This window comes from Anopheles merus, chromosome 3R (genome assembly GCF_017562075.2).
Source record: "Anopheles merus strain MAF chromosome 3R, AmerM5.1, whole genome shotgun sequence".
Lineage (NCBI taxonomy): Eukaryota > Metazoa > Arthropoda > Insecta > Diptera > Culicidae > Anopheles > Anopheles merus.
This window is the reverse complement of record NC_054084.1, coordinates 23,001,044-23,024,068: the sequence shown is the minus strand read 5'-3', so window position 1 is coordinate 23,024,068 and position 23,025 is coordinate 23,001,044. Positions and strand designations below refer to the sequence as shown.

Genomic DNA, 23,025 nt, shown 5'->3' with positions numbered 1-23,025 from the left:
ACACAATTGCCAGTTATTTTCCTCGCCCGAGTACGCGCCGTGTGAAGCGGGAAAATCACTCTCCCATAACTGCGCTGGGAATGCGCGCCGGCTTCTCATTTGCTCACTGAAACCGTCTGGGCTGGCCTACAATCGTTTGCCTCATCGTTACATCGCTGCGGTCAATCGTTGTGTCTGGTGTGCACGGTGACCGCAGACAGAAATATTGTTACTCCGCCAAATGTGATTGTACGGCAGAACGCGCGGGTGTGCAATATAACATTAGAAGCTTTTTGTTTATAACAACTTCTCCATTTTTGCGGCCATACGTATACAGTTGCACACCCATAAAGCCAAAGCTCGGAAGCGCCTTTAAACACACACTAAACGAGCTACCACAACAATCACGGAAAGCGATCGTTCCCGGGCGGTGTTTGGTTTTATAAAATAAGTCACCAATTATAAACGAGTACCTTTGCCGTTCGGAGTGGATGCAAATTTTGCCTTATAAATGTTCGTACCTAGTTCTTACATCACATTACATTTGCATTTTTAATAGTGCTGATCCACACATCTGCACCCGTTCACCCTTGGCAAAGGATGTCTTTTCTTTCGCACGACTACGCTTGTCGCTTGACCGTGTTGCGGTTGCAGGTTGCTCGCCCGGGTCTATTTCGACCATGTCAATCTTTTGCATATAATTATGTATAATGTCACATGGAGAGGAGAAGAAAAAAAAACCAACAGGCCGTCTGAAAACGGGCTCGGGGGAAGCGGTAAAAAGCGGAACGAAGGAACAGCCAGCCACTGCCCAGTGGCAGTCGCAGCGGTCGGGTGGTGCGTTTCCATACACGTCCGGTTCTGGTGCTGGCTCAAGGTGACTCTGGCGCGGGGTGTAAAAGTGATCGAACGTTTTCGACCCGATCCCGAACGCACCCGGCCGGCCAAAGCCGGCGTCAATGACACCGACCCGAGCTAGGCTTATGGATGACAAAACAAAGGATGTGTAATAAAAATTATAATTTTATTATATTCACCGCAAGTTGCATCCGCTAGCGTGTGCTGCAAGCGCTGCACAACTGGCCACTGGCCCATTCGTTGGTTTGCGGTTTGGTGCGGCCAGATGGGATGATGGAGCTGGTCAAGGTTGGCAAGGGTGGCAGAATTTGAACGACATATGTCGCGCGCGCGCGTGAGAGCTTGTGCAAAGCGTTCTAGGTCTGAACGACTTAAACCAGAGAGCGAGAGGAGGAGGAAAACAAGGCACGAAACGAATCTTTAAGGCGACGATGGTGAGGGTTGAAGTACTCAAGTGTAGTTGTGCCTTTTTGTTTTGCTCCCAGTGTTATCTACATTAACTACGGAAGGTCACGTGCAGACCGTGTTCTTTCACCTTGCCGTATGTCATTGGCAAATGGCCCGAGTGCAGCTATTATCCCAGTCGCGCATACCATTATTATCCCATCAACAGCTGCAATAATCTGGACGAACGGTGGGACTGCAACTAGACGCAGCAAGTGTCTCAGCAGTCGTTAAAGTTAACGGATTCAAAACATTGTACTAAAAGAAAGTTTCTTTCTCCATGGAACCGCAGAGAGAGAGCGCAGTTATGCAATCAAGCAATTTACGTTTGAATAAGTTAGTATGTTGGTTTATGCTGTCAATCAACATCGTATCATGAATACCCGGACATACAAAAGTATGACAATCAGTTCAAAATTAAACGACAGTGCTATTACAAACCTAGTACAGTGAATCATGCGTCCCAGCGTAGTACTATTTGCAGCTATGTTGACTAGGCTTACAGTAGGAGTGCATCACCGCACTACTGACCGTTTGTTGGTGGATTTTGTTACACTCAAACGCTGCCACCATGCCATCATTTTCGATTGCCACTCCTCTGCGTTCGATCGTGCCCAAGTGCTAAAAGTTTCCCACAATAGCAGCACGCTCGTTCGCTTTGTCGACATAGCCGCAAACAGCACGCCATCGAACGTAGTCCGAGCCTTGTTCACACCTCGCCAGCACGCCAAACTGTGCGCCGTGCTCGACTTTGCCTGCCCGGGAGCGCCGCAACTTCTGGAGGAAGTAAGCCCCAGGGAGCGCTGGCTGGGCAAATCTGTTTTGCCACTCGATTTGTTGTTTGCTGTTTTTTGCTTTATCTTTGTAGGTCTCCAAACATCGCTACATGAACAACACCGTCAGCTGGCTGCTACTATCTCGCAACACAGCAGCCGACCGTGGCGAGCTGCTGCCGAGAGTGCTCTGGAACACGGCCGGCATTCAGATTAACTCGGATCTTGTTACGGCCATTGAAACTACCGACCATCGAGGGGTGTTTAATCTGTTCGATATCTACTCCAAGGGTCGCCATCTTTGTAAAGATATCTTCCAAACGCTGCTGGGAACGTGGAGCGCTGACGGTGGCTTCCGCCTGACGCCCAACTACAGCCCGTACAAGATTCGGCAAAACTTTAACTTCCTGCAGCTCCGGGGAGTTACCGTGGTTAGTTCTTGGTAGAGAGAGAGAGGCATTTTGATGCAATTTAGGTCATTGGTGCATTGCTCTTTGTTAGATCGATCGAGAAAATGTAACATCGGACAAGGTCGATCAGCTGTTAGGTGAACCGGGACTGACCAAGGGCATCGTCGCGTTCGTTAAGTATCATTACGCGCTGCTGGTCGTGTTGCGAGATTTTCACAACTTCACGTAAGTCGTTCGAGCATCTTTCTCCAGCGCTTATTCTTTAATCTCGTGTTCAAACTCCTACTCCAAGCATCAAATTTCGTCCAACGCGCGGCTGGGCCGGCCGCTTACGCTCCGGCTATCGGCTGGGGCTGCTCGGTGTGGTGCAGCGCCACGAAACGGATGTCGCCGCGACCGGTATCATCATGCGGCTGAGCCGCCAGCCGGAACTGGACTCGATCCACTACAGCTGGGCCTTCGAGTAGGGGGAGGGTGCAAAAACCTGCAAAGGGTCCAGCGACACAAAATCGTTAACCCACTGTTTCGTTGCAGAACTGGTTTCATCTACAAAATCACACCGGACATTGGGAGCAAATCGGAAGGAAACGGTTTCGTTGCTCCATTTTCGCTCCCGGTCTGGGTGGCGCTGCTCCTAACGCTCGCCCTGTCGGTGCTGGTGCTGCAGTATCTTGCCCGGCTGTCCGCGGCCGAGCGAAACACGCGCGCTACGATGGCGTACGTGCTGGACGTGATGGCGTGCGTCGCCCAGCAAGGTGTGCCGAACGTTTCGCGCCTGGTACCGGCGCGCGTCGCCGTGATCGTGCTGCTCGTCGCTAATTTGGTGCTGTACAACTACTACACCTCCACGGTGGTCAGCGGGCTGCTCAGCTCGCAGATGATTGGCCCGGAAACGATCGCGCAGGTGATCGACAGCCCGCTGCAACTGTCCCTGACCGACACGGGCTATCATCGGATACTGTTGCGGGTGAGCCTCACAGCTATCGCCATTTTGCGCTATCGCTAGAGATCGTTACGCTGGTCGTCGGCGAGTCGTTTGGTCGTTTGGTGACTTGCGGCTAACGAGTTCATTTTTGTTCACACTGCAACAGGAACAAACGCTACCGTACAGCACACGGATGCACGAGCGCAAAGCGTTGCCGCCACGGTCACCCAACGATCTGCCCCTGTTTACGGACGTCGAGCATGCGGTACCGTATCTGAGACGCGGCGGACACGTGCTGCACTGCGAGCTGACGGAGGTTTATCCCGCGATCGCCAATCAGTTCACCGCCAACGAGATATGCGAGCTGCGAACGGTAACGGTCCCGCTTTCGGTAGCAGCAAGCGACGAACCCCGTCTGATAGTTGTTGATAAATCTGTATCAAAATCTTCCGGACGTTTTGATTGTTGAACCAGGTTGAAGGATTGTACCGGTACGACATACGAGTGATGGCGTTCGTGCTGCCGAAACACAGCATGTACAGCGAGCTCTTCAAGATCACGTAAGTTTGATGGAGTTATCCACTTCCCCTGTTTTTTGTTTGTTTGTTTTCATCTTTCGGTTTGCATCTTACACCCACTGCCCACCTCTTCTCCTACCCGAAAGCTTGATGCGGGCACAGGAAACGGGGATCGTAAAGCGGATTTATAGGATCCACAAAATAGCGAAACCAATCTGCCAAGGAAGTGCAACGGTCTACTCGGTGGAGCTGACGGAGGTTTCGCTAGCGTTTATTATATTGGGAGGTTGTAAAAGACGCCAAAAGACGCGGTGGCTGGTGCAGGCCGTGGTCGCTCGCATCATGCCGGCTCGCTAATGCTAATGCTGCGTTGGGATTTGTGACCTGTTTTATTTCTATGTTTCTTTCCATTTTTTTTTTGCAGTCGGCATCGCACTATCGGGGTTAATTTATCTGGTGGAAAAACGGGAAAGCGTACCGCGGCGCCGTACAATCCGACCGGGGGACCCGTTACAGTAGAAATGTATCCCGCCGTATCATTGTTGCTTTGTGTGTGTATTTGCTTCTGCAAGGGTTCGGATGAGACGTAGAGGATGTTGGCATTTTTTTATTGAGCAAATAGTGCAGTAAAAAAAAGAGACCGCTTGATACATATTTAACAAATAGCTCACAATGGTAATTTCACGTCAATCATAGATCAAACTTGATGATGAATGATATAATTGCGCAATTATGATTGATACGACTACACTCTGATTGCACTTATAAGCGGATGTTTTAGACTGTAAACTCATTTCGATGGTGTTGTTTGACCAACTTGCAAAGAATTGCTATTCACAACATTATGTTTGCATTCACGCTGTTAGTATTTGCATGTGTAGATCTCGCTTGGGCCTTAAGTTTTGACGGACAAATGATTAAGGACATTTTAGCATACAAAAACTCGCAACGTGTTATAATTATGGGCTGTAACGATGGTAAGTTTCGTGAAGTGTCCTTTAATATGTCTAAAAAATTCAGTGATTAAATGCTCTTTCTAGAGTTTGTGCCGCTTGCTAAGGATCTAATGCTTACTGGTGTGTTCGTACAATCAATGCATTACACTTCTAACGATACATTTTCGAAGACACCATCCTCTGCACCATGTTCGCCTAATTCGTATACAATTATTGCGGATATTGATTGCTCTACCGTACGGAAGAACATTCAAACGGTAATCAGATCACACTAGCGTAACCGTTTCTACACTATGAAACACTATTTTAATACTAACATTAAAATAGGTTGAGTTTCAGGACAAGTTCAACGGATCATACGCTTGGTTGTTCATCGCAAACGAATACAAACTTCAAGATCTTGTGCTGGAACAGAAGAAACCGTTCTGTTTGCGTCTAGATTCAGATGTGCTGTGGATACAGAAAGCGGCAAACAGTTGCTTCTACCATCTTATAGATCTTTTCGCATTAAGCGATAAGCGTTGCGAAACGTTTCGAATGACTCAGGCCGGACATTGGAGGCAAACGTCAGGACTTCATATTATTGATGGATTCAACAAAGTGAAATTAAAAAAGAATTTACATCAAACGATGTTGCGTGGTTTGCTTATGGTATGGTATTTTTTTGATTGTGACATAATCTAGACAGGCCATATTTAGAATATTTTGGATTTTATTGTAGCACTCGACACCGGATATCGATTCGAGTGAAGCTCTCGGACATGAACTATTCCACAATGCTTTGTTGAACTTTCTACAAGAAGAGCATAACTTTTCGTAAGCATTTTACAAACAAATATGTTTGGAACTTCTTTCTTGTTAGGCGTTTTGTCTCTTTTTAGGGTAGAATATCAATACTCGAGCCTGGAACGTTCTGAAGTTATTCCATCCTACGACGTTGTAGCATCCGGAGTTTTTCAGAGCATGCAAGACAAACCTTTAAACGCTCGAATATTACTACAATCTTGGACTTACAGGTAATTCTACAGAGCCACTTTAGTTATCATTCATCTTAAAATGTTGCTTCCCATCCCCGCAATAGGTTGGGCTTCATATTTCGTCTCACGCCAGAGCTGAACGGTGCAACGAGAGAAACGAGCTACTTATCACCATTTACCGACACTACGTGGTACTCCGTCGCCTCAGTAGTGGCCCTCGTTCTGGGCGTTTTGCAATGCATAGCAATATTTCATGCTGAGCTATCGTCCCTCGCTCGCAATCACTACCTAATTGACACGATCGGTTTGATTGCTCAGCAAGGTACCGCGCAGAGTTCGGCATACATCTCGCTGCGAATCGTGCTGTACGCGGTGCTGATTATGGCTTTCCTACTGTACAACTATTACACCGCATCGATCGTCGGGGAATTGCTTAGCAGCTCCAACCAGGGCCCAGGAACGATCGATCAGCTGCTCAATGCGCCACTCGCCGTGATGTTCGCCAACGATTCGTACAATCGGGCACTTGCGGTGGTACGGGCAAACGCTATCAGTTCGATTAATAGCCACAAATTAACTACAACTCTCCATTGCAGGATAATGGCATTGGCGGTTTAATGCAACAGTTTTTGCGGGTATCTTATATTGGAATTAATTGCCAAATTACATCCACTTATACATTTACATCCTTTACGAGCAGCAGCACGCCAGGGTAACGGATGCGATGACTTCCGATCATATCTACGCAGATGTCCGCGCAGCCGTTCAGCTGCTGAAGCTGGGTGGTTACGCATTTCACTGCGAACTGACCGAAGCCTTCCGAGCGATAGCCAGCCACTTTGATGCGCACGAAATATGCGAACTGCGTACGGTAAGCAAGAGGTTTGACGCAGCCTTTAGCGTCTCATATTACCTAGGATCGATTGTCTGGGTTACTTTCACTGTTCCCGGACGTCAGACACTTCCTGTCTGGCGTCGCAAGGTGGTCGCAATGCAATTTGTCGCTTATTTTTTATTTATCATATGTTTTATTAAACTCTCCTTGACGATACCTGTATGCCGGATGTATGCAGATGAAAGGCTTGTACACTGAGCTGCCATTGATGAGCTTTGTGGTTCCGCAGAGAAGCATGTACGCTGAGCAGTTCAAAATCACGTAATATAATTCAAAATTCAATAATTATGGTTTTGTTGACTAGGAAGTTTAGTTTTTAATTTAGAATTTCTTTCTATTTATCTTGAATCAACGTAGTCTTACTAGAGCTACAGAGATAGGATTGATAAAAAGGCTTTTAAAAACATACAGCAGTGATCAGCCAACTTGCCAGGGCGGACCTTTGGTGCATCCCGTTGTCCTGGCTGGAGTAACAGCGCCTTTCACAATCCTCGCCGGTAATAGTGCACAAACAGCGTACATTTACGACGCCAAATAATATGCTTAAACTCTTTTGCAGCTGGATTTGTATCCTCCTTTGTTATATTTCTACTTGAAAAGATCATATACTCAATGAAAACGATAAACATAGACCGTTCTAAACATAGATCGCAGACAAGGTTGTGTGCTGTTTAGTGAGGATTTGTAACGAAACTTGCTACAATAAATGCACAAAATAGAAACATTAATTCTAGCAACGCCCTGGACTAGTTTGGTCGCGGAAGTTTGATGCACATCCCCTTACAACTCGGTCCACTCAGGCGCAATGCAACCGAAACCAGTTGCTGTGGGTTCTACCGGGCCAACAACTAGTTCAAAGCTCGTGGATCGTAAAACTGCAGTCCCTCCCAACGGTTCTGATTGTACTTGGATTGCGGCACAGTACACTTTGTACATGTGCATCAAGATGCACATCATCGCTGGGCCAGTGCCGAGAGGCCCTTGCGATGCATCAAACGACGGTGGCATCCGTTCTGGGGCTAATATTCTCCATTTTTTCTGCTCTTACTCGACGCACCGAGGACAATAAAATGCACCGGCTAACGGTTCGCGCCGGGCGGGAAGGTTCCCACCCCGATACTCGTGCGAATCTATGTCTGGCACTCATTGTTTCGGTGTCAGCCCCTTTGGTACGGACAGGGTCCACCGAAACCTTAGTACGCAGGGCTGCACTGGCACCGGTCCTAGCGTTGGCATGTGGTGCAGCGATGCTTAAAATGTTAAAGATGATATGTTAAATGCTCACACGCGCTGCGTCCACTCTCTGGGCCCGCGTCGGCACGTTAATGGACGCCCTGCTAGGCTCGGGCAATAGAAATGTTAAGTAAATTATTTGACTGCTAACGCTGTTCAATAAAATGTGCGCAATGAGCACAGGCCGGGAGGGGACTACTGGTTAGCGTGCGGCGAACTGCTGCAAACTCCCCTCCTCTCCTTCCCCGCCCGGTCAATCAAAACACTTTCCAGCTCATCCAGCTGGTATGATAATAGTCTTGTTGACCTGCGCGCTACACTCCCCGAGCCCCGAGCGAGAGGCCTTGCCAAGGGGGATTTTGCGCGGGCGCTTCGTCCACAATTGAACCGCGTGTTTCCTCCCCCGCCCGGCCGGGCTCGTCGCGACCCAGGGTTTCCAGATCCCTAAGCAAAAGATCACCCCATGCTCACGCACCCGGCCACCTCACGCAGGTTCTCCCACGTCCACCGACACGGGCAGCGGTGCTGCGCGTGTTGGCTCATTAAAAATGCAATAACGCGTTGATGAGCAAAGTGCAGAAATGTTGACCAACCATGGCTTATAATTAGTCCACTGGAAGACACTGCAGCCGGATGCCGTGGAAGCTAGGTTAAGCTAGGCCCAGACCGCCTCCCTTATTTCTCTCCATATCACGTTGCGATCACAGCCTAAAGTGATCGTCGTGACCGGCCGCAGAGACCGGCTCGCGTTGCAGTTGGGGGGGGGGGGGGGGGGAGAACACCCCGCTTTTAGCCCATTTCTGCCACCATATGTGCCATCTTCAATGTTCCTCAAAGCGTGGTGGCCAGGCCCACAAGCTTGATCGCTCGTAAAACTGTAGCTTAAACCTGCGCAAAACGATGCGCGGTGCGGCTGCGTGATGGTGCGGGCCCGGTGCAACCCGCTATCGATCAAAACCTATAATGTGTGGAGGACAGTAATAATATAATTGTAATAATCAACCGTAATAAAAGAAGCGAAGTAAGTAAAACATAATAATAAAGCGAAGAGTTTAAGATCGGCGCGGCACCGCATGCGAGTGGGCTTCAATTTTCACCGTGCGCTTTCTGCCGAGTCCGGCCGCTGCCTCTGCCCAAGGGAACTGTGATGTGCAGCTTTCGACGATTTCATTTACACCCTCGCCAGGGTCCGTTAAAAGGGGGATGAGATAAACCAGTTTTGGGTAGTGCAGTCGGGGGTGCAGTTTTCTAACGTTAATTAAAAGGTTTCGTTTTGCTCGTTTTGTGAACTGGCGATGCATTTTGCAACGATTTCTTGAATTTCAAAACCTATGATAATCCCCATACAATGAACAGGAAGGACTATGATATTTTCTATTGCACATGCTAAGCTAGGAGCAATGGTCAAGGAGCGTTATGAAATACTCTATAATGGATACATCGTGACGTTTTGATGCAACAAACTACTAAAAATTACGTCATAGTACTTGCCGTAACACAAAGCAGCAATGAAAAACACATCTAAATAGTTTCAGAAGTATTTATCAGAAAACCTTTTTTACCTTTTTTAATTATTCATATTCAATAGTGAAACGGTCATCTTTGGTATCTTTAGCCGATACTTGTTAATTCTTCTATGGAAGAAGTGACGTTTTTCTGTAAATTAATATTAGTTATCAACATGATATGTTGCAAAACTAATTCTCATAAAAAAGGCAAAATAAATCAGAATAAAAAAATATGTTAAAAGATCAAACGATATTGAACATAAATGTAGTATGTTTAGCATTGATCTAGCGACCGAGCACTAGTGATGGGTAATCCGGAGCGGAGTCATGGATCAACTCCGACTCCGGTGCGCAAAATATGACTCCGACTCCGGATCACAACCGGATTCAACTCCTGATTCAACTCCGGATCAGTCCGGATCACTCCGGATTACTCCGGATCACTCCGAATTACTCCGGGTCACTCCGGATCACTCCGGATTACTCCGGATCACTCCGGATCACTCCGGATCACTCCGGATCACTCCGGATCACTCCGGATCACTCCGGATCACTCCGGATCACTCCGGATCACTCCGGATCACTCCGGATCACTCCGGATCACTCCGGATCAGTCCGGATCAGTTTTCGTACATATTCGATGTACGACTTGAAAGTCAATGAACTCATCAAGAATTGTCTAAACGATAATGGACAGTCATTCCGAATCCGGAGTAATCCGGAGTAATGCGGAGTAATCCGGACTCGGAGTCGATGAGTCCGAGGGTTTCCCCCCCCCCCCCCCCCCCGGAAAAACAGTCCGGAGTAACTCCGAGTCCAACTCCGAGAGAAGCCGGAGTCGGATCAATCCGACTCCGGAAAAAAATTGTATTTACCCATCACTACCGAGCACTGCAGCGACCAAGAACGACCGAGTCTCTAAACAAATGGTTTCAAGCGAAAATCAGTAGTTATGATTTATTAGCCGAGATTTCAAGCATAATTGGTGGAACAATCATCATCTCACAAGAGCTAACGACATGCCCGTCGTGGGTTCAAGTCTACAATGGACCGTCACCTCGTAGCAAGAACTGACTATCCGGCTGTGTGGTAATGAACAAGTCTCGAAAGAAATTTTGGGGACAAAGCCCAATATATGGATTGGCCTTTACAAACCTAGAATAGAGAGAGCATATTCTAACTCAAAACTAAAGAATTGCTTTATGGTGTTTCTTTGTGAAAAATCTATGATGTATTTTTCACACTGTCTAAAGGATGCAGTTTTTTATCCAAGCTGATTCGTAGATAGCGATGTCTGCGCAAACTTATCACAAGTCAATTTAGATTGTTTGTCCTAGATTCAACTCAGTGCTCCATTTGTTATAACAATAACATGAACGATCAAACTTATTTCCGAAGGAAAACAAACTTTGAGTTTTTCATTGAATATTTAAAAAAACACATTGTTACTTGTCCGTCCATTTCTCATAGTGAAGTGCAAACGATTTGACATTTCGGGCGAACCACAACGCACACACACACTATCAACACAAAGAAAATCAGCTGTTCAGCGGGAAGACTTCTGATCTAATACAGGGCTCTTGGTTTGATATTGCTTTGATTTATTTTTCAAAATTTCAGAAAAAATGTTAGTAAAACCTTACAATCATACAGAAATCTGTAAAAGAAAGTTAAAAAGTGTTATCAACACCACTACGAAATGTTAATGCTAAATTTGACAGTAAAGTCTACAAAAGAGAAGTTATTTTTCCAACCTACGCGGAGATGAGCCCTGCCTAAAGCCAAGCTAGAGTTTGTTATCATTTTGTATTACCGGCTGGGTGTTGTTATCGTTGTCAAGTTGTATCATAAATTGGATTGCTAAGCGGAAGTAGATTCATAATGCTGTTTAGCTCTACGCTGTTAAAACAAGGACTGCAAACATGGAGAACCAACTGGTGCCGAATGTTTTTTGGTAGAAGGAAAACGTAAACACGGTATGGATTAGCGCGCATTGCATAAACTAAACCGATATGTTTCATCGCTACAGACCCGACCTTGGAACGTGTAATATTATCACAGAAGTTGGAAACGTGTCCCCGGAAAGAGCGGTCCCAGAGCACATCGTCAAACCGCCTTACTATTATGTGCGCAATTCACCCAGCACCGGCGAAGGGCAGCCAGAAATAAAGACACGCGAACAGATCACCGGTATGCGAGAAAGCTGCAGATTGGCCGCAACCATATTGAACAGTGCTTGCTCGTTTGCTAAGGTATTAAGCAGTAGTAGGACAAGTGTTCTAAGACAGCAAATAACTATTTCTACATTTGTAGGCTGGTGTGACTACAGACGAAATAGACGGCTTTGTGCACGAAGAAACGATCAAAGCGAACGCATATCCTTCCCCCTTGCGGTACTTGGGCTTTCCCAAATCCGTGTGCACCTCCGTAAACAATGTGGCCTGCCACGGCATTCCGGACGATCGGAAGCTGCTTGATGGAGACATCGTCAACATCGATATTACGGTGTTTTTCAACGGCTACCACGGTGACTGTTCGCGAATGGTGCTGGTAGGCAATGTAGACGAGCGAGGAAAATATCTGGTAGAATGCACCGAACAATGCTTAGCGGAAGCGATTCTTTGCTGTGGTCCTGGGCAACCAATATGCGTGATTGGCAAATCGATCGACAAATACGCTAAACGCAAAAGGTTGTCGGTAATGCCAGCTTTTGCCGGCCATGGCATCGGTAGCTATTTCCACGGGCCGCCCAACATTCTACATTTCGGTAAGATATGCCTGACAAGTTTTTCAGTTTAACGATTACAACATTTTCTGTTTTTAGACAATGATTTTCCCGGCGTAATGATTCCCGGCATGACGTTCACCATTGAGCCTGTGCTGTCGCTGGGCACGTGCGAAGCTGAAATTCTGGAGGACGCGTGGACCGCCGTGTCCACCGATAATGCACGCAGTGCCCAGTTTGAACACACAGTTCTCATAACTAATGAAGGCTGTGAAGTGCTAACGGTAGCGAGTTGATGAGAAAGAGCTAAATAAAAAGTGAGGTTGTTGCAAATGATTAATACAGGATGCATAAGATCATGTATTGTTCTTAAAGTATGCTTGGCATCTAAATTATCGTTCGCCCAAGTAATTTATCGCAGAATTTTGGAACAATTGCTAGACTATTTCAATGCAACTACCCACGTGCCACAAACCCACTAAACGACCACTAAACGGGTTCTAAACGGCTCAAGCTCTCAACCTAATAGGAATCTAAAAATACTTCGTTTAACAGAAGGCAAATGACTGATGCATTCTAAAACTAGCAAAAAAAAAAAGAAAAAAAACTGGTGAAGCGATCTGTTGATGGGAGTGGAGCTTTCCTCGCTTTGAGTGCTTTCTCCTTCCTTCTGTACTGTCGTATGGTTTCACATTGAAGTTATGCATCGCTAGACCTGGAACGGCGATATTGCTTGTTTATTGTTTAAATAATAAACTCCAATGTGACCTAATTGAACTGAAGTAAGTGAGATTGGAATAATGGTCGTTGTTGATCCCCTCGTATCTGACCAAATGAGCAATCTAATAGATTTTTGCTTAGAAAATTAGAGGGATACATAGGCTATAAATAAATGAAGAAACACATTGCTAGAAAAGGATTACAATACAATGATAAGTTATAGAACGCCAACTATTGAGCGAAAGCTATGGAGCTTTCATCATTTTTTCGATAGATATTGGATTTTACAGTCGTTTAAGCTTAATATGTGGCACTTGTGTAAGCTATATAATGCAGTATTTACACAGCTTTCGATGTAGATTTTAGTAATAAGGAGAATATCGGAAAACTGCAACTGAAATATAGCTTGGATCGTAAATAATTTACCAATTGGTCGTATAAAAACGAAACATGTAAATTCAAAACAGCACAAACCTCAAATTTAAGCTAAGCAAACTGTAAAATGCGCTACGTGTATGCATGCCAAACGAACTGTCAAGTTCGCGACGTGTACGTGTTTACATGTACCCTAGAAACGTCAGTTGCAATAGCCACGACAGCTGGCAAACAAAACCTGTGGCTAAGAAGTTGTAGTTACTTTCACCTCGGATGTGTGTCTGAGAAAACGATCCTCAATCAATTACATATGGCTTAAAATTGGTTGCTTTAAGTCAGTTAAAGTTTGTGTATTTGTAAAAGTTGAGTACTCCAATTGTATACTAGTATCACAGGACGAAGGTAGCTAAACACCGTACCTAGGAAAATAAACAACTCCCTCAAACAAGAACAGGAATAAAGCTACAGTTAACAGAAAGCTGAGCATATTTGCGTGTGATTATTATGGAGAAATCAAACGAAGGTGCTAAAATGGGAAGAGAACGGATCGAAAAAATGTCCGCAGAAGTGGTGGATTCTAACCCCTACAGTCGCCTGATGGCTTTGCAGCGCATGGGAATTGTGAAAGAGTACGAGCGGATCCGGCAAAAGAGTGTGGCCGTTGTCGGTATGTATCGCCCATCTGGCCTGATCCAGATAACAACAATGATTGAGTTTAACGAACGTAATTGTTTTTACAGGCGTCGGAGGTGTCGGTAGCGTAACGGCGGACATGCTGACCCGGTGCGGTATCGGCAAGCTGATGCTGTTCGACTACGACAAGGTTGAGCTGGCCAATATGAATCGGTTGTTCTTTACTCCGGACCAGGCAGGCTTATCGAAGGTGGAAGCTGCCGCGAAAACGCTCAACTTTATCAACCCGGACGTGGCAATCACCACGCACAACTACAACATCACGACGGTGGACAACTTTGACCACTTTCTCGGCGCTATTCGCACGGGCGGCATCGAGCAGGGCACGCCGGTCGATTTAGTGCTTAGCTGTGTGGACAACTTCGAGGCACGCATGGCGATCAACACGGCTTGCAACGAGCTCAGCCTAAACTGGTTCGAATCGGGCGTGTCGGAAAATGCCGTCTCCGGTCACATACAGTTCATACGGCCGGGCGAGACGGCCTGCTTTGCCTGCGCTCCACCGCTCGTGGTGGCGGAAAACATCGACGAGAAGACGCTAAAGCGGGAAGGCGTTTGTGCGGCCAGTCTGCCCACGACGATGGGCATTGTGGCGGGCATGCTGGTACAAAATACGCTCAAGTATTTGCTTAACTTCGGCACCGTCTCGGACTACCTCGGGTACAATGCGATGATCGATTTCTTTCCCCGCATGAGCCTCAAACCGAACCCGACGTGTGATGATCGGTTTTGCATCGAGCGGCAGCGGGACTATCTGGCCAAACCGCGCAGTGAGACGGAAGTCGCTGCCGAAGAGGAACCGGAAGGGCCTTTGCACGAAGATAATCTGTACGGGATTGAGCTGGTGGCGGATGATGCGGACACAGCGGGCAAAAGTGATGAGCAAGTGGCGGCCACCACGCACGGCAGCAACATTGCGGAAGGGTTAAAGCTGGCGTACGATGCACCGGTGGTTGAGGCCGAAACTGGTCAAGTATCGGTCGATAATGACGTTAGCCTGGATGAACTGATGGCGCAGATGTCTGGCATGTGCAAACCTTCCGAACAGAAGTAAAATGTTTTTTTTATTGTTACGACAGCATTATTGGGAATTAAATATTTACGCGACGCGAAATGAAATATACTCTATGATTTTTCTTTGCTAAATGCTTAAGCTGAACCTTGCAATCGTAAATGATGGTTATAAGTTTTACAATTAGCATTTAAAATTTTTAATACATAAAGGGCTAATTATGGATCGTTACCCTAATATTCTTGACCTAATATTATACTGCCCCCAGACCAGACAGACTGTGGCATACTTACCTTGAGAAGTCAAGTCTTCAAGTGATCCATGGTCCGGACTTCGCTTCATTTGTCAATCCGAATGTGTCGATACAACATACTTTAGCGCGAGTAGATCAATTGAACAGTATTCCGAGTCACAAGAACATGCTTTAAGGAGCGATTAGAAGCTACCCACTGACTCACAGTGTTTGTAGAAATGCTATCCTCTTCGATTTCACTTCCGTGTTTTAGCACCGTTTTGATTATCACGGCACAGAACACTTGGTAAAAACCGTAACTATATTTTTCCAATATCACACAAATATCGACCGCCATCTTTTATATTCTCTCCTAAATAATCACCAAGTAATAATTGGTAGTAGAAATACGCTTACTTAGACCAAAATCATACATTTTCCTCTCCCGAACGCGGCTGTTTGTTTTCGGTCGGTTTTTCTCCATTTGCTTTGGAGCACGCTCGCGCGGAACGTTCTGCGAGCGTGCTCCATTTTTGAATGTTTTGAACATGTTTCGTGCAACGTAACGGCTAATTAAACGTGTGCGTGCTAGTTAAGCAACATGCAGCCGAAGGACGAAATCTATTATGTATCGATTGGATTTTCGTTTTTTGACGAAAAGCATCATTAATTAAAAGGCATCAGCGATTATATATAGGTATCTTCAAATTAAGTAAATATTGTATGTGATGTTTGCTATCGTTTAAACATTGTGTAGACCGAAGTCAATATTTTGTTTTTTTTTTCTTTTTTTTCATACTTGTAGGTGTATTTTACAACATTTTTTCGATCGTTTGTTTAAGTTTTCGTTAAAAGAAAGGTAATAATTAGGACACATGTAATTACTGGCAATATATTGTTTTAAGAAAGCAGGATATCATTCACTTTAGGAACGAGACTACCATTCCTTGCTAAACTGTACCCGAACCAAAAAGCTAATAATTTTATTGCTGTCAGTAACGTCTCATTCGAATATTTAAATAATTATGCAAACCGCGGAAACAAAACGCTTGCCCAATCACCGTGCGATCGCGTTTGCTTCCAGTTGTACCCATGCTTCATGTTTCATTGGTTTGCTACTACTACTACTCAGCTGCAGCCATTTGCGAGCGTGTACCAACCATAAACGACACAGACACATAATCCCAAAACCTCGTCCGATTTGGAGCGTATCACTGCGGTGAAAAAAGGGCCCCAGGGCCGACGCACCGGCATGTGGCAGTAACAGTTTTTTTTTTGGGGAAGGTGCAAAACCGATGGTGCGAGGAAAATAGCATAAATTAACGCCCCCAATTACGCCGGTGGGTGGAAATCCGTTTGGCATGGAATTGGGATTATTAATGCCGATTGATCTTGATCTTCACAGCTTAGCCATGCGCTGTCTGCTGCACCGGTGCGCAAATTCTTGTACGCCACATTACGCGCGTATTCTAGCGGAGGGCAATCCGATGGGCCCTTACTGGCCACTGTCTGTCCGTGTGTGTGCGCGCGTTCGATTCGTTCATCGTTTTTCCCACACACACGCCCGTTTTGCCGTTCATTACAGGTGTGAGCGATTAACCGTTTCGCATCAGTTTGGTGCTGGATTAAGGTTTTGGAGCATAGTTGGGAGCGCGGGAAATAAAACATGGGGTAGCCAATTCGTATGGTACGGTATGTAAGGTATGCGTGTCGTACGTAAGGAGAGCGGAGAAGAGAGAGAGAGTGTGCAAGATTACGCGAAATCTGGTTTCTGCGGTGCGTTAGCATAATTTGACGAGAATTTCGACAACGCGTGTGTCGGTTGACCTGAATTAGCAAAGGGAACCGGCACCGGGAACAGGGGGACGAAGGGGGCTCGATTTCATTGCTCGAGGGAAACTGGAGTGAGACGGTAAAAATATTCAGCAAAAAAAAATATTAAGCCAAAATAAACAGTCATATATCATAAAAAATACATATATTTTTAGTACATTTTAACCGTTTTATGCTTGAAAAACAAAGTAAAAAAAAATAATTTTTTAAACAAATAAAATACATTTAATCTTTTAAAAAATCTGTGTTTTTCTACAATTGTGCAAACAAAAATGAAATAAAATATAAAAAATATTTAAACATAAAAGAATGTAAAGGAAACACCTAAAAAAATAAAAGTGTGATTAACATAAAATAACTGAATACGGACGATAACATAATCAGTGTGGATCGTTAATTAACACTTATCGTCAGCTGCAAAGGAGTAAGAAAAGAATTATTTTTTTTTAATTATTTTTATTATAGATTGTTTTTTTATTAAAAAGATGTAGGATTTTTATTTTTGTCTGATTATTTTGTTATCTTTTTTACGCTCTATTCGTCTCTCTCTCTCTCTCTCTCTCTCTCTTTCTCTCGCTCTATCTCTCTCTGTCTCTCTCTCTCTCTCTGTCTCTCTCTTTCTCTCTCTCTCTCTCTCTCTGTCTCTCTCTCGCTTTCCTTTAATTTATTCTTTTCAATTGATTTTTAACGATTCACTTGCAATTATTTCAATTTCCAGTCATTTAACTAGAAATGTGTTAATCTTGTTTGAAAAAAAAAAACAAGTAAAATCACAACTGCGGAATAAAACAGAGACAAAACTTTTTTCCCTATTCAATACACAATTGAGGTTAGCAGTACACAGCAAAGTTGTTTTCAATCCCCTTCCCAATAGTATTTCCTGCACAAACCCGAACACAAACTGTTTGGAGCCCATGATTGGCATTTTTCTCCTTCCAATCGCGATGTCTAGTCGAAGCAGCGGCCCTAAACATGAACATGCATGGTCGAATGCAGGCAGGTGGTCCTTTTATTTTTTTTGAGTGCAGCTAACGGGCGGTCGGACACGGGCCCCATTTGTTGGCAAGCGGGTTATTATTCCCAGTTGCAGAAGCATCACCGCATGCACATACGCGTATCCGCTTGCCTGGACAAAACACTTTCAAACAAAAACACAATTATTGCCACTGCGAGAGAAAGGGATGCAGCTGGGGACTATGTGTCGTCCTCGACCGCTAGTTTCACGCTCGCATAACTAGGTGCCATGGAGCGATGGATCCCCAACTGTACATTTGCGTTACAGTTCTAGTGGGGCGAGCGGATTCTTCAAAATTTATCTAAATTCGATCGAGCGCAAGAATGTTGTGCCGCCGCCGCCGCTGCCATCCTGCCGTAGCGGAATCGGTTCCGATCGGTTACAGTTGGCTAGTTGGATGTTTGAATGGGGAGTGTTGCTGTTTGAAAGAGTGGCGAATGTACACGGCGCCCTGCGCCCGGTGAGTGTGTACAATAATTCCTGTGGCTGTGGTTTTCATCCATCATCGATTGCACCACTTCGGATGATGGTGGAAAATTAAAAATTTTCTGGATCACTTCCGCACATCGAGCATCAGAAGGGTAAGGTGGGGGGGCAAGTGCGGGGAAAAACGTTCTGGGAAAATCGGGTTGAAGAATGTTCGGCAGGTGCGCATCGCATTGCACCATTCTTGCGAACTAGATCGAGTGGGTTGTATATGCTACAAAGCGCAAACATTGGATTTCGTTCAAATAGGACAGGAAGCTGGTGTGATGAAGTGTAGCTGATAAAACGGTTAACAGCTCGAGATTTGCAGGTGTTAATTAACGCTGTCATTTCGAGCATATTTTCTATTATCAATAAACCAATTTAGATGAAATTATTAATTGATTAATTGAGGTATCAAGTGGTTTGTTTTCGCAGTCTAAAATCATATAATTTAACGAATTTAAGGGATAACGATATATTTACAATCGATTATCTAGTGAAAGCTCATGAAGTTGGTTTGTCTATCACTCATTTTTTTTACTTGTATTGCTTGTTTCTCCTTTGAAATATTTAGTAATTTACATTTGCATGTATGTAGCGATGTCTGGATTGAAATTGGAAATTGAGATAAAATTATCCCTTTGTTTCATGACAAATTATTATTTCATTTTCTTGAGACCTTGCTTCTTCACAAAACTTCAAAAAACGTCCAAAACCTTGGTCTCATGAACCGAACTAGGTTGAACACTTAAAACGGAAATTCTTTTGTCATAATTTAATTATGATTTATGTGGACAAGCGCTAAACGAAGACTAATCTTAGGTTCCTTACTTATTAGTAGTTTGCGTTACAACGATCTTGTCCTGCTAAAGGTACTTCTAAAATCAAGACACTGCAAGTATCGTAGGTTGTCATTTTCCAATCGTTGATTTGTACCGTAAGGGGCTGTCTATAGAATGCGTAATTTAAAAACTAAATTTTTGACGTGCTTCCCTCTCTAATGTAGCAAAATGTGATGTCTCAAAAGATTCTCTACTATAACTTACCCAACATTTCGGAGTTACATCAGCCTCTCCTTCTCTTTACGTACTCCATTTTACGCAAACACATCGGTCATTCCAGAATGTAATCCTTTGCTCTGAATTTTACTCAATTTAAACATTTTTTTAATAGGTTTCATAAATTTTAGTGAAAATTATAGTCTTTTGAATGATTATCGTATTTTAATAAGATTTAAGCTTCTTTTCTGTTGGAAAGAATAAAACAAGGAACTCCGAGGTATATTATTTTATTTAACTCTTGTACACTGGAAAGTAAACTCCTCCTCTACTCTGGTGCTATTATATGCATCACGTAACTTAGGGATGATCCCCATCGACATAAAGACCATCTTAACGTCTAACATTAGACCCACAAAAGCGTCTGTGTGCTTATTCTCCGAGGCAGTAAAACACCCTTTGCTTCAGGATTCAACAAACCCGTTATAGTTTCAAAACTCGCAGACCCAACTACAATATGTTTTGGTTGAACCAATTAGTTGCAGATAGGCAATCCCATTCGTGACTGAGGTTGTTGCACCAAACAAGAATAATATTTAGAAGTGCTAGAGATTGTAAAATCGGACTAATTTATGTTTAGATACTTGTTCTGTTTTCAAGAATAACATTAAGAAAATGCAAAAAAAAGCAATTCAAAATCGAACCAACTCTGCTTTCCGATTATTGAAGTTAATACATTTTACGGTAAACGGTAAACCACCACTGGCCGGAAATTCCAATCGGCGGATGGCGTGGCAAATTTTTGATAGTGCGTGCAACTATTTCCTACACGCGGATTTACAAGAAGAAAAAAACAAAACTAATCCAAAGCACCATCAACAGCCTTGGCTATCCCCTGGATCAGTTGCAGATCTTCCGATTCGAGTGGTGTTGGAGATGTTTGAGAGATCCGCGATGATGTGAGATGATCTGGCCGTGGAGCGTGTTTTTCCCCCCAGAACGCAACCACCTGATAGTGCCGGTTCCGTTCGGTACGATTGGCATGGGTAGAAAAAATAAACACATGTAAGATCACGCCAAAATCACCACGGTACCCACTAGCTCGTAATTGGCAATTGCGGTCCGGTACTTGATCCGATTCGATCGGGCTTCCCACCATCGCAGGCGAAGGTGCGCTTTCGAGCTTGCGCTATTTCCACGAGCCGTTTTGTACCCCTTCCGCTCAAGTGTTCGATTGGTTTTCTAAGTCTATCTAGAAAGCATTCGCGTGTCTACTGCTGAGTCCGGGCGTACGGAGACTGGGACGCACGTGGGACGCAGCTTTTACACCAATCCCCTCTGCGTCCATTTTAGGCGCAGGTTGTTTTTGTTTTCGTTGGATTCCTGTTGCCTGTTTCATAGTTGGTGTTGTTCTCACCTACTTTCGTGGCTAAGAATTGTGGCCCTGGGGGTAAGATTTAATTAAATTTGAACGCATGGAGCAGTGCGGAGATACAAAAAACACATACACACACACAAAATACAAAGCAAATAAACCACAAACTAAACGGTAAACGGGCGCACGGACCGCCACAAGTGCTGCAATATGGGGGAGCTTACACGGTCGATTTCAGATTCGCCAGTTGACCATGAAAAAGGGGTAGAACGCAAGGTAGCTAATTTTGATTACTGCTATTTACTATCGGTGCCTTTCATACCGTGGCCCGGTACGGGTATGTTTGATGAGATGTACCTCCCGGTTATAACATATTGGTAGCAAATTGGGGTTTTGGTGGTATCAACTGCTGCAGCCGAGCACATGTGTTCCTGTGCAAGGTGCGAACCGGAGAGTAAGAATACGCTACACCAAGCGGCTCAACAGTATGGAAGAACAACAATGTTGTTGTAGTTGTTTCAGGAATTCGTTTATGCATGTTTTATTGCTTACAGGGTTTATCTAGCCAATCCGGCATCGTGGAAGCGTTATCGGTCGCCGTAAAACCTTTTTTCGCGACGTAAACCCTCAATTGGGCACTGTCATTTCTATTCGGGCCTTGTGAAGTATGAATCGGGCGTAGTACAGAATGAATGCGGCCTACTCTATATTTTCTTGCTTTTTAGTTGTAAAACAATACTTTTTTGCGAGTAGTTTAACTGATCTGTAAGAAAATTCACTATTTTTAAGTTAAATTTAAAATAAAAATGATTCAAATTCCTATTTTTTTTTTCAATTCAAGCCCGTACAATGCAATTTAGTTTTATATTTTTTAAATAATATTATATGTTTGGTGATTAAATTAGGTTAATATTTTAAAATAATACATACTAAGTTTAACTACATCAAAACTACGCATTTTTAAACAACCTAATGGATCAAGTACACCGGGGCCTACCGATTTGACACCTTCACGAGTAGGACGCTTTCATTCTGTACTATGCCTGATTCATACTTCACAAGGCCCGAATAGAAATGACAGTGCCCAATTGAGGGTTTACGTCGCCCGAAAAAGTATTTACGGCGATCGATAACGCTTTGACGATGCCGGATTGGCTAGGTAAACCCTGTATTTCGAGAAATAACCATCACTACTTCGTGCAAATGATTTGCGTATAGTTCAACCATTGTTTTCTTGTCCTTGTTCAATGTTTAATGCGTATTTATTTCATAAGATTTGAGAAAAAATTGTCCTAAATTTATAGAGACACTGAGCAAAATAGTCATACAAAGCAGTAAAGGATATCATTTCACTGATACGGCAAAAATATGCTCTTAAAAATAATTTCAAGTATGCATCATTATGTTCTATGGTATTATAGCTCAACATTGTTGAGGAAATAAAAAAAAGGATTTTATTTTTTGTATATTAGAATATTTTCTCTATTTACTCAAAAAAATGGGTGACTATTTTCTCAATATGGAGGACATACAATAGCTAAGATAATATTTTTATATTTAAAAAAACATGACAATCATATTGAAAGTCTTTGATTTGGGGTAATGTGAGTACTCCATTGTATTGCGAATTTCTAATAAGAATAAAGATGCGGTATTTTCACACTGTGAAATTGTCGTTGAATGTAAATTAATGTGTTATAATAATGGTCATTCAATTTTGACATAATTATTTATGTCAGTTGAGGGCATCCAGACAACAGCTAAAATTTTGATTCTATTTGTCGCTTTTTATCTTGATGCTGACTTTGATGTTGTGCTATGAGTCTTTTCCTGGCAATAAGGACCTAGCCGTAACTTCTCTTCTTTTCTTAGTACAACAACGGTTGTCGGACAAGGCCTGCCTGTACCCACTAAGTGGGGTTGGCTTTCAGTGACTTACTTATTACACATAGCAGGATAGTCAGTGCTACGTATGGGGACACGGTCCATCCGGGGCTAGAACCCATGACGGGTATTTTGTTAAGTCGTGCGAGTTGACTGAAAAAGTATTTTCTTTTATACTTGTGATTGCGGATCAAAATTATAATCGTGATCTCATACAAA

The 23,025-nt window shown here is 44.0% G+C and overlaps 5 protein-coding genes across 5 annotated transcripts in view; 4 read left to right on the top strand and 1 right to left on the bottom strand.

Moving 5' to 3' along the window:
- LOC121596386 (protein limb expression 1 homolog) overlaps positions 1 to 15,668 on the bottom strand; it is a 66,887-nt gene extending 51,219 nt beyond the window's left edge. The window contains exon 1 of the mRNA XM_041921282.1: positions 15,295 to 15,668. The gene's annotated coding sequence lies outside the window, so the exon portion shown is untranslated. The remainder of the gene's footprint in view (positions 1 to 15,294) is intronic.
- Positions 1,768 to 4,264, top strand: LOC121595568 (ionotropic receptor 75a-like). Its single transcript, XM_041919629.1, has 8 exons — positions 1,768 to 2,067; positions 2,150 to 2,485; positions 2,556 to 2,689; positions 2,757 to 2,927; positions 2,999 to 3,431; positions 3,556 to 3,762; positions 3,864 to 3,949; positions 4,054 to 4,264. The coding sequence occupies exons 1-8, from the start codon at positions 1,768 to 1,770 to the stop codon at positions 4,262 to 4,264; spliced, it is 1,878 nt and encodes a 625-aa protein (XP_041775563.1).
- On the top strand, positions 5,494 to 7,162 carry LOC121595567 (the record flags this gene model as incomplete). The annotated part of the gene is made up of 8 exons (XM_041919628.1): positions 5,494 to 5,514; positions 5,585 to 5,679; positions 5,745 to 5,879; positions 5,945 to 6,374; positions 6,437 to 6,475; positions 6,541 to 6,711; positions 6,914 to 6,996; positions 7,093 to 7,162. Coding segments are annotated over exons 1-8 (1,044 nt in total), but the record flags the coding sequence as incomplete, so codon positions are not given.
- LOC121596387 (methionine aminopeptidase 1D, mitochondrial) lies at positions 11,169 to 12,541 on the top strand. Its single transcript, XM_041921286.1, has 4 exons — positions 11,169 to 11,443; positions 11,506 to 11,728; positions 11,790 to 12,243; positions 12,301 to 12,541. Exons 1-4 carry the CDS (start codon positions 11,358 to 11,360, stop codon positions 12,495 to 12,497), a joined length of 960 nt encoding a protein of 319 aa, XP_041777220.1. The 5' UTR covers positions 11,169 to 11,357; the 3' UTR covers positions 12,498 to 12,541.
- On the top strand, positions 13,357 to 15,148 carry LOC121596385 (ubiquitin-like modifier-activating enzyme 5). The gene is made up of 2 exons (XM_041921279.1): positions 13,357 to 13,963; positions 14,037 to 15,148. The coding sequence occupies exons 1-2, from the start codon at positions 13,801 to 13,803 to the stop codon at positions 15,041 to 15,043; spliced, it is 1,170 nt and encodes a 389-aa protein (XP_041777213.1). The 5' UTR covers positions 13,357 to 13,800; the 3' UTR covers positions 15,044 to 15,148.
- Positions 15,669 to 23,025: the final 7,357 nt, after the last annotated feature.